Source organism: Eurosta solidaginis, chromosome X (genome assembly GCF_040869045.1).
Source record: "Eurosta solidaginis isolate ZX-2024a chromosome X, ASM4086904v1, whole genome shotgun sequence".
Taxonomy (NCBI): domain Eukaryota; kingdom Metazoa; phylum Arthropoda; class Insecta; order Diptera; family Tephritidae; genus Eurosta; species Eurosta solidaginis.
The window spans coordinates 137557301-137569771 of record NC_090324.1 but is presented as its reverse complement, the minus strand read 5'-3'; the positions used below and the strand labels follow the sequence as shown (position 1 = coordinate 137569771).

Here is a 12471-nt window from a genome sequence, read left to right as displayed (position 1 = left end):
TACTTATTAACACTTTTCTTTGATATCCATATCGTACAAACACATTCTAGAGTCACTCCTGGCCCACCTTAATGGCGATATCTCGAAAAGGCGTCCACCTATAGAACTAAGGGGCCACTCCGTTTTAAAATACTCATTTGCACCTTTCATTTGATACCGATATCGTACAAAGAAATTCTAGAGTCACCCCTGGTCCACCTTTATGGTGATATCTCGAAAAGGCGGCCGCCTATAGAACTAAGGATCACTCATTTTTAAAATACTAATTAACCCCTTTCATTTGATACCCATATCGTACAAACAAATTCTAGAGTCACCCCTGGTCCACCTTTATGGCGATATCTCGAAAAAGGCGTCCACCTATAGAACTAAGGCCCACTCCCCTTTTAAAATACTAATTAACACCTTTCATTTGATACCCATATCGTACAAACAAATCTTAGAGTCACCCCTGGTCCACCTTTATGGCGATATCTCGAAAAGGCGTCCACCTATAGAACTAAGGCCCACTGCCTTTTAAAATACTCATTACCACCTGTCATTTGATACCCATATCGTACAAACACATTCTAGAGTCACCCATGGTCCACCTTTATGGCGACATCCCGAAATGGCGTCCACCTATAGAACTATGACCCACTCCCTTTTAAAATACTCTTTAATACCTTCAATTTGATACCCATGTCTTACAAACACATTCCAGGGTTACGCTAGGTTCATTTTCCTACATGATAATTTTCCCTTACTTTATCTCCAAAGCACTCAGCTGAGTATGTAATGTTCGGTTACACCCGAACTTAGACTTCCCTACTTGTTTCAATTTATTAATAGTTACTTAAATTCATGCAAACTTCAACACAAGTATATTTAAATTTTGTCAAACCCTTAACTCTTGACTTTAAATTAGATACGTATATAAAATATATATAAAGATAAACTCAAAGTAGATATTTAAAATAAATGTATATGTGCACAAAGGAGCGCGTCCGTGGTTGCCGATTGTTAGTACTTGACTGCCGATTCGCACATTGTTTGATGGTGATGGCCCCTCGTCGGTTTTGGCGCCTTCCCACTCGCCGCGCCCGGCTGCGCATAAGAATTTCGCCGCCGTCTGGATATTTTTGGAGGCGGCTTAAACACCATAAAATGTCTTTTATTTTGAATTTTACAAAAACTGGATTCACCTCTTTGTCTTTACTTTGTCTTTCTGCTGCGGTGATTGAAGTTTTCCAATTTTTTATTAGGTTTATTATTGTTTAGGCGAGCTCAACTCAAATCGCTTATATAGCATTTTCAGGTCAAATGAAACTTTTTTCAAGTCAAATGAAACTTTTTTTCATTTCAAATGAAATTTTTTCATTTTAAATGAAACTTTTTTCATCTCAAATGAAATGTTTTTCATTTCAAATGAAACTTTTTTCAAGTCAAATGAAACCATACTACTAAGGTAATTATCAATATATTTATATCGTACTTTATAACGCTATTTATCAATTTTTTCTTTAAGGCAAAAACTATTTCTAATTAATCACATTGAAGGCAAAATGTTTGCCCAAAATTTTCTTTGTGAATTTAAGCTGCAGTTAAGGTCGGCTTAGTTTAACCTTGCCTTTTGATCGTTTCAATTTTTTAATAGATAAAGTAGCAGGGTTAAGCGCTAGTCAACTTATATACTACCACCCACTGAAAATAAGCACCTATAATTTTTACTTGTATCTACTCCTCTTATATATAAAGCACATTCTTCTTCTGTGTATACTTCGTTAATAACGTAGGAATAACACAACGTAGAGAACAAAGAGAAGGAACCAAAGAGCATGGTGTGAGCGTATTTCCTATTCACTGTCTGACACCAACTAACACATCGCCTGAATACTCCGTATTATGCTTTGCTCTTTGACCAACGACTTACCAAACAACACAGAAAGATAGCAAGGTATTGAGAGAAATATTACTTTTACCAACTATATTGTAGAGCATGTGGACTGTGGAGAGATCTTTTTTAACTATGCTGAAAAACATAATTGTAAAAAGTGATCTTTTCTACTCTGTGGCGCATTCACATTGCACTTCACTCGTTTGGCCCTTTGAAAACAAAAACAAATATTCCATTATATAATCCCATAATTTTCGGAGATTAAGTTTCCTTTAAACTATTCTGATCTATTTCGATGTAGTGCGAATAAAAACAAGGTTTATTCCACCTTACGGCCCAACGTTTCGCCAAATTTCCTTGGCATCATCAGGGGCGTAATATTTTTAGATGTAGCGGTAGACAAAATTACAAATGGAAAATAAATAAAATTTACAAAAATTGCACCATTAATTACATAGAAAATCAGTACCATCGATTTGTGGTACACTTTATCAAATTAAACACTATAAACACTATAAAATTTTAAATTGATTGTATAATTTTCATGTATACCAACGTTTTTAACGGACGTTTTTGGGTCGGACAGGATATACATATGAAAATTTTTTTTAGTAGGTCATGAAAAAACCTTAAAAATCAAAGTCGAAAAAAAGTAAAAAATAAAAATGAAATTTCGCAGGCTCGAAAATTATTTTTTTGGGTATGCGTAGTGGAAAGTTTTTACCTGAGCCCAAATCCTATCGAAAAATCGATGGCGCGATATCGGTTAATAAATCGACCCAGTCTAATGTATATATTCTCAGTATTACATTTAAATACAATATACAATGAAAAATAATGAAATATTTGTTTTTGTTTTCAAAGGCCCAAACGATTGAAGTGCAATGTGACTGCGCCACAGAGTAGAAAAATCACTTTTTAAAAAAGATCTCTCCACAGTCCACATGCTCTACTATATAGTTGGTAAAAGTAATGTTTCTCACAATACCTTGCTATCGTTCTATGTTGTTTGGTAAGTCGCTGGTCAAAGAGCAAAGCATAATACGGAGTATTCAACCGATGTGTTAGTTGGTGTCAGAAAGTGAATAGGAAATACGCTCACACCATGTTCTTTGGTTCCTTCTCTTTGTTCTCGACGTTGCTTTATTCCTACGTTATTAACGAAGTATATACAGAAGAAGAATGTGCTTTATATATAAGAGGAGTAGATACAAGTAAAAAATATAGGTGCTTATTTTCAGTGGGTGGTTAAACTGTACTATATAAGTTGCGTAGCGTTTAACCCTGCTACTTTATCTATTAAAAAATTGAAACGACCAAAAGGCAAGGTAAAACTAAGCTGATCTTAACTGCAGTTTAAATTCACAAAGAAAATTTGGGCAAAAATTTTGCCTTCAATATGGTTAATTAGAATTAGTTGTCGTCTTAAAGAAAAATTTGATAAATAGCGTTATAAAGTACGTTATAAATATATTGACATTAGTAGTGTATGGTTTCATTTGGCTTGAAAAAAGTTTCATTTGAAATGAAAAAAGTTTTATTTAAAATGAAAAAAGTTTCATTTGACTTGAAAAAAGTTTCATTTGACTTGAAAAAAGTTTCATTTGACCTGAAAGTGCTATATCAACTCGGTAACTTATTTTTTGTTGTTTCACATATAATTTCACAACCTATCCAGCGTTCTTTTCAAGGTTGCTTGCAATAGATTATAGATAATATAAAACAAATTCAATGTTACAAAAACTATACATAAGCCTTGCTGAATATTCACCAAGGTAAGGTAAGGTTGAACTGACCGAGGACCTCACATAGACTGAATGAGTCCATAGTGTTACCAGAAATTTGCTCAACGACCAAAGCAAACATTTCTTTTAGTTTAAAGCGAAGCGTTTGAGAAGTCGAATAGGCAAAGCAAATTTATTTGGTAGTTATAAAAAACCCCCGTATATCATCTAGAATTTCAATCATGACAGTCGCACAACTGCCCTGAAACCGGACTGAAATGCAGATGAGTCTGTACCTTCCAATGGGCGTATAAATTTTCTTTTACATAAACATTAGAAAACAGACAGCAAATGTAGGATAATTATGTGACAAAAGTCACCAGGGCTATGGAGGTAAAGTGTCAGTTTTCCAAATACCTGGAAAGCAGGACGTTGTAATGGAATGATTTATGGTATGAGTAGGAGGTGGCAAAGTTAAGCTAACCTGAACTGGTCAGAACCAAAAGGGCAAAATTATTTAAACATTTTTTATTTGGAACGCCTTCCTCGTAGGTATCATTATATTGCACTTCTTACACACATCTTACTATGTTATTTAAATAACTTTTTCGTTTCAGGGTTGGTTTAGTCCGGGCCAAGTGTTTGTATTGGATGAGTACTGTGCACGATATGGAGTACGTGGATGTTACAGACATTTGTGTTATTTGTCGGACTTATTGGACAGAGCAGAAATGCAGTACATGATCGATCCCACTTTGATACACTACTCATTTGCTTTTTGTGCAAGTCACGTACACGGAAACAGGTAGCCAAACCACTATAACAAAAAAACATCTTATTTACCAATAATGTGCCTAATTGGGTTTTATATGAGAACTAATAAGGATGGAAGGCGCGCCCTACGATAGGGAAAGTCAGTACCGCAAACAATTTCTTTATCTTGCACAAGCCCGCCAATTTTGATCAGTAGGTGACCTCGGTGTGTACGAAGATTGGGCGTGAAGGAACTTAGTCCCTACCCCTTCTTTTCCCAAACACAGGTGTGAACATAGTGGCTCACAAAAGTATTGTTCATTCGAAGCAGATTATAAAAACCTCTGATTAATTTTATATTTTATTATTTACTAGCTAATGCCCGCTACTTCGTTTGCGAAAAATCTATGTATACATATAATAAAATTCTAACAGCTGTGAACATTTTTCCAATGAACCAATTTTTTTTTTCAATTGTTTTGGGGTTTTGTGAACTTTGGAGGGTTTATAAGCAGACTGCACCAACCCTGATTAATATCAAAGGAAATTAATTATGACTTCAATGAGAATAAACTTTTTTAAATATAAAAATGTTTGTAAATTGTCGAGCACGAGGCCATACAATATTAAATAACAAACAAAGAAAACTGTTTATTTGTATATGTTATATATTGTCGTTTTTTATTTATCGATATTTCGACTTCAATTAGAAGTCATCTTCAGGACTAGAAATACAAAGCATACAAATCTAACCAAAGATCTTTTCCTTGAGGTAGTACGATTTTGTATTAAAGAAAACAGGTACTTCAACTACAACAATAAGATTTATGAACAACGTGCAGGAATGCCTATGGGGTCACCGGCATCTCCGGTCATAGCAGATATTGTGATGGAAGAACTGCTAACTAAATTTGAGGAAGATACACCATATAAACCACGCCTCCTCACTAAATATGTAGACGATCTGTTTGCCATTGCAAGAACGGACCATATTGAGAAAATGCTGGCTAACTTAAATGAATACAACAGATCTATAAAATGTACGTTAGAAGTTGAGAAAGATGGAGAATTGCCATTTCTGGACACTCTGGTAATAAAAAACAACAACCACCTCACGTTCGATTGGTATAGAAAGCCTACTGCCTCCGCTAGGTTATTAAACTTTTATTCGAAACACGACAAGTCTGCAATTGTAAATACGGCCAAAAATTTCGTAAGACGTGTTCTCACAATTAGTGATGCGATGTACCATAAGAAAAATATTGAAATAATTCAAAAAGTTCTTGAAAATAATGAATTTCCTGCTCAACTTATAAAACAATTCATACATAGCCATTTCAAGACGACTAGAGACAAGAAAGCCAAACCAGATAAAATATATAAATCCACCACTTTTGTACCAGGTTTGTCGAATAGGATAAAGCATTCGAATTTGTACGACAGGGAAAATTTTCAAATTGCCTTCACATATAACAACACTTTACAAAAAATATTTACAAATACAAAAAGCAAAATCGGAAAATATGAGAAATCTGACGTTATATATAAAATTAAATGCAACGGCGACGGGTCCCACGTATGCAATAAGGTATATGTGGGGACAACTAAATCCAAACTAAAGACAAGGATTTCCGCTCACAAATCAAACATAAAAAATAGGGACCACACTAATGATAACAAAACGGCCCTCACTCAGCATTGCAAAACAACTGGACACTCTCCGGATTTCGATGAGGTAGAAATTCTACAACAAGAAAAACATTATACGAAACGCTATATTTTGGAGATGCTTCAAATCATCGGCACACCCAACGATAAAAGAATGAATTTTAAGTCAGACACAGACCAATGCGCTCATGCATACCGACAATTGGTAAAGCAAAATTGCAAAAATTAATACTGAGAGTGTTATACAACAACATTTACCTGGTGGGAATTTAATACATACTTATGCTATGGATGTCGCTCACAGTTTAACTTTTTATGCTATATTGTTGTTAGTTAAGAATTTTGTTTATAATTACGGTCCTTTATTTGTTTACTTTTTATGTTTATTTTCGTTTTTGTCATATCAAATTTTAAATTAGTCGATCTGGTACATCCAACGATGTAAGTCAAATGTATACATGTACTTTTATGTTTTTTATTATAATACTTGTATTTTTGTATTTCTAGTCCTGAAGATGACTTCTAATTGAAGTCGAAATATCGATAAATAAAAAACGACAATATATAACATATACAAATAAACAGTTTTCTTTGTTTGTTATTTAATATTGTATGGCCTCGAGCTCGACAATTTACAAACATTTTTACAAACTAAAGGCCAAAAAACCAACAAAAAAATTTTTTAAATATATTGAAAACTGATCGGGTTCCTTAAATTTTTATCAACCGATTTTAAACTTTTTACCAATTTTGGATAGACAAAACTTCATTCTTTAAATTTACATACACACTTTTTAGAATATGTGTGGATTTGCATGTATTCACCCAACAATCCAAATTTTTTTGTTAAGTGGTTTTTGGGTAAAAACACACAAATTTCGTAAATCGGTTGAGAACCACATATGTACATAAGTTAGAGTCATTAGACAACAATTGCCATCTAAACGTTTCTGAGTGGTTTCGATACAATTGTATATTTGTTTATTTTTTTTTTAAATTTTGTTTTCATGAAAATTTTAACAACCTCATCAGTTTTAAGAAAATGAATACTCTTTCAACGAATAACTAATTTTCAGTTCTGGTACAAGTCAGGGTTGATGCAGTTGTTTCGTTGGGAACATTTTCACAGTTTTGTTAAGTTTTCCTAGTTCCGGAAAAACCTGAGAGCCAAAAACCGGGATTTTACCCGTAACTCACGATTTTGGCGGTGTCCAGGGAAAATTTTGTGTGCCGTCAATATAAGATCTTCAAGATCTACTAGACAGTCGGATACCGTGGTGTGATGGTAGCGTGCTCCGCCTACCACACCATATGCCCTGGGTTCACACCCCGGGCAAAGTAACATCAAAATTTTTGAAATAAGATTTTTCAATTAGAAGAAAATTTTTCTAAGCGGGGTCGCCCCTCGGCAGTGTTTGGCAAGCGCTCCGGTTGTATTTCTGCCATGAAAAGCTCTCAGTGAAAACTCATCTGCCTTGCAGATGCCGTTCGGAGTCGGCATAAAACATGTAGGTCCCGTACGGCCGATTTGTAGGGAAAATCAATAGGAGCACGACGCAAAATGGAAGAGAAGCTCGGCTCTCTTCGGAGGTTATCGCGCCTTACATTTATTTTTATTTACTAGACAAATCATCATCAATATCACTTCCCAGGTATTTTTTGGTGTCACACAGTGTCATAATTGTTGTTCAATTACTATTTTTTTATTAAAATAAACTAAAAGAAAGAAACAGTTGCTAGCATATTACAATGCTACCACTTCGAAAACCGACACGTAGTCATCGTCAAGCTATTGCTTAGTGTTTTTAAAGGGTTCACCTGACTTGAACCACGGATAACTCGGTGAGGCCGCAGTTGCCTAAACCACTAAACTACCCCTCTTGCTTTTTTCAGTATATCTCATTTTTACACTAACATCAACTAACAGTTGATACATTCGGTCGCTATTAACTTGTGTGTAGCGTAGATTTGTTTAGGAAGTGTTTTGTAAACTTGGGCTCAGTGTTGCATATTTATGTTTGTATAATTAATGGTGCGTTGAATTTTTACTAATTTTTTAACATTTCATAAGCTAAACATCGATAAATAATAATTGTTGTTCTATTATTAATTTTTGATCATTGAATTAAGCTGGCTCGAGGTCAGGTTTTTGTAATTAACAAGTAAAGGTGTCTAAGTTCGGGTTAACCGAACATTATATACTCGGCTTGAGCTTCAATTGCACATTTCATTTCAGATAAATTACTTTTCTACATAACACGTGGTACCGCCCGTTTAAAAAAATTTCTCCCCATTTCCTCTTACAGTAAAATTTGATAAGTGAAATATCATTGATTCAAAACTTTTTTTTTGCTAAGTTATAGCTTATTATTCTAGTCTACGACCCTTTTAAATTTGTTTAACATCTAAGTTGCCGTGGCCTTTAACCGATCCCGTCAATTTTTACCAGAAATATTTTCTGCTATAAGCAAAATATATATACACAATTTCATTACGATATGTTAATTTTTCTTCAAGTTATGGCTCCCGAAACATAGAAAATTGCTTAGTCTTAAAAGGGGCGGTGCCACACCCATTTTCAAAAATTTTAGTGTTTTCCGATTTAATGTTATAATTCAATTTAGAAAGTAAAACTCTATTGATACAAAGCTCTTTTTTTGCTAAGATATAGCTTATTATTTTCGTCTAACACCCTTTTAAAAATCTTTTATATAAAACTACTATCCGTTAATTTTTCTTCGATTTATGGCTCTCGAAACATAGAAAATTGCTTAGTCATAAAAGGGGGGGGGGGGGGGGGTGCCACGCCCATTTTTTTAAATTTGAAGTTTTTCCTATTTATTGTTATAAATCCACTTGGGAAATGAAATACCATTGATATAAAGCTCTTTTTTCAAAGATATAGCTTATTTTATTCGTCCACGACCCTTTTAAAAATCCTTTATGTAAAAGTGAGAGTGGTCCTTAACAGATTTCGTTTATTTTTCTTCAAAGCATTCCCTATAGTGAGCGCAACCCCTATGCCGAATTTTGTTGCGATAGGTTTAACGATTTTTGATTTATAATTAATAATATTTGTAAAATTGATTTTATCACAAGTGGGCGGTGCCACACCCATTTAAAAAAATTTTTTCAAATTGTTATCAAGAGTCTCATCATCAGTCCACATGTCCAATTTCAACATTCTAGGTGTATTATTTACTAAATTATCAGGTTTTTTGTGTTTTCCAAATTGTTATATATATAAAAAGTGGGCGTGGTTATTATCCGATTTCGCTCATTTTCAACAGCAATCTATTCTGGGTCAAGATAAGCTCCTGTTCCAAATTTGGTGAAGATATCTCAATACTTACTCAAGTTATCGTGCTAAGGGACAGACGGACAGACGGACGGACATGGCTCAATCAAATTTTTTTTCGATACTGATGATTTTGATATATGGAAGTCTATATCTATCTCGATTCCCTTATACCTGTACAAGCAACCGTTATCCAATCAAAGTTAATATACTCTGTGTGCAAAGCACTCTGAGTATAAAAACGTAAGGGGCTAATTTTCCAAACCTCAGGTCAACTAATAACAACATACAATTCAATAAAAATATAGAAAATATTACAGTATTTATTTCTTACCTCTAAATATGTATATTGGAGGCCACCGTGGTGTGATGGTAGCGTGCTCCGCCTATCACACCGTATGCCCTGGGTTCGCAGCCCGGGCAAAGCAACATCAAAATTTTAGAAATAAGATTTTTCAATTAGAAGAAAGTTTTTCTAAGCGGGGTCGCCCCTCGGCAGTGTTTGGCAAGCGCTCCGGGTGTATTTCTGCTATGAAAAGCTCTCAGTGAAAACTCATCTGCCTTGCAGATGCCGTTCGGAGTCGGCATAAAACATGTAGGTCCCGTCCGGCCAATTCGTAGGGAAGATCAAGAGGAGCACATTGGAAGAGAAGCTCGGCCTTAGATCTCTTCGGAGGTTATCGCGCCTTACATTTATTTTTATTTTTTTAAATACTTATATTTATTTTCACATTCGCACTGTCGTGGGGTATTATACTGTTCGGTTTTCGTTAAAAGTTTCTATATGTCTGTGCAGTATTATCAATAGATTTATTCCTATCGCCGCCGGGCGATGATGACCACGGTGGCCACTTTGGTCCATTTGGATCAAAAATGGTCCTTTCCAACCCTATTTGATCCGCTGGTCTCTTTTTTTCAATATTGGTCCTTTTTAGGCTGTAATCAAGATTTTACTACTTATGTTTTTTCACCGAGGTAAAACTGTTCAAAATTGCACACAAAATTTTCCACACCTTCATTAACCCTCATATAATTTTCAATTTAATAGAATTTTTGTCACATCTTGAGCTTAAAGACCTAATTTGACGGAGTTTACCACTGATGAAGCCATTCTTGAATTGAAACTTAATCAAAGCATGAAACCAATTTATTTTAAATTAAGTGCATTTACCACTCCCTTAATTTATATTCAAGTCATGCGTGCAAGCATACCGATAGGTATCGAGAGTTTGCTGTTGTTGTGTTATAAGTGCTTCGCCCCATTCATTGCGCATGACCACAACAAACTTCGAACTCATATCTTCGTCGGCATCACTGGAAGCTCTAGCTGTAGTTCCGAAGACTTTCTGACGTTTGTTTTTGTTGCGATATGCTGCCGAGCTACACCAAAGAAACACCTTGAAACGTTAGGGATTAACTATTCGGCCAAGGATACCACCCCGAAATCATAAACAGTCTAAGTGAATATCCTTGCCTTACTCATGGGTGAAGACCGTGGATAAAATTTTAAACATGTAAATCAAAATTTGCAGACGTTAGGGTAGTAGAAGGCACAGTCATTTGTTCGACTGTCTTGGAAAAGCGTTTGCTTCATCACTTTGAATGTTCTTACGAAGGACAAAGCCTAACCTGGTTAAAATATGTGCCTACGTATTCATATTTGTAACAGGAGCCGTAACATGTATGTGATATTTAAACCCGGTGGATAGGCTATATCCAATGTGATTCACTCCAAGGGACTAGTTGGGGATCGGGCCGCCAACTTTAGGAAATGTCAAACCGGGAGACTTGGGTGTTGAATGATCAAGCATTACAGAATTAACATTTCAGACGCTACTCGTATTTTATATTTAAGCAGATAAAGTATTTTCAAGCCCTTCTCAAACGTGCATATATGTTCAACTTAAGTATGAGATGAGAATCATTTCAAAGGAGGTCTTAAACCCCTGAAACCTACTAAATGATATTGCATCACTGATCTCGCTTATTTTTTCAGGTAATCCGGAAATCGGCCCCTTTTTCGGGTAACTTAAGGACAATTTGAAAACATCTTCACCTTGGGTTATTTTATTTAAATTCATTGTTCTTTACTTATATTTTTGATCAATTTTGCGAAGTGAGCGTTTAAATTTATTATATAACATTTCTTTTAGTGTTTTGTTTTAATAACTTGGTGAATTCGGTGATGCAAATTCCGTGTTAAGCTGGCATTGGAAGCGCCTAATTTCTCAAATATCTTTTGAACGGTTTGAACGACGAAAATCGGAGGCTCTCTAGTATGGAGCCTACTAAAATTGAAAAGATGGTTGGTGTTATCTGAGGACAAATCGCATGCAGGACATATATTACGTGTGTCGGGGCTGATTCTGGACAAGTAAGAGTTTAACCTGTTACAGTATCCAGAACGAAGTTGGGCCAGGGTGACTCGAGTCTCCCTTGGTAGAGTGCTTTCTTCTTCTGCAAGGGTAGGATATCGTATATTAATATCAAGTTTCACCGGGCGCGTCCTGGCAAAAGCATTTACTGATTCTGTGTTAACTTCCAGCATACTTTGTTTAAAGTCAACCAGCTATGCTTCAGCGAATAGGGTGGGGTTCTTGCTCCTGCACTGACTTTTGGGTCGGCAGAAGAAAAAAAATAATAAACAGAGATTTTTACTTTGCGTAAATCGCAAATTGAAGGGGTTGTTGAGACCTACGAGGAAAGGTTTCTTCTCAAACACGGAAAATATCACAAGAAAACTAAAACAGAACTAAACTGACCTGCAACTACCTTTAGTAGACACATACCTGCTGCTAAACTACTTACTCACCAGATGTCTACCAGATGAGGGCTTCCACTTTAATTTGCCCCTCCGTCTCTCTACCCCCTCCCAGCCTGCTAATGGTGCTCTCACCATGTTTCTCTTAGCCCATTTTCCCCTATATTGCCTCTCACACAATTTAATAAAATCCACTCCATCGTTAATTTATGTTAACATATTCAAAATGACATTTTATTCTTCTTTACTTATTCTTATTATACTCAGCTGAGCAGAGCTCACAGAGTATATTAATTTTGTTCACATAACGGTAATCCGTAACGGCATAAACTAATCGAGATTGATATATCAAAATGATCTGAGCAAAAAAAGAAATTTATTTAGCCATGTC

The 12471-nt window shown here is 35.3% G+C and overlaps 1 protein-coding gene across 1 annotated transcript in view; it reads left to right on the top strand.

Moving 5' to 3' along the window:
- Positions 1–12471, top strand: part of LOC137235482 (calcium-dependent secretion activator-like) — a 3515579-nt gene that overhangs the window by 1250591 nt on the left and 2252517 nt on the right. Inside the window, exon 4 of the mRNA XM_067758482.1 lies at positions 4218–4405. Coding sequence (XP_067614583.1) covers positions 4218–4405 — 188 coding nt within the window. The remainder of the gene's footprint in view (positions 1–4217; positions 4406–12471) is intronic.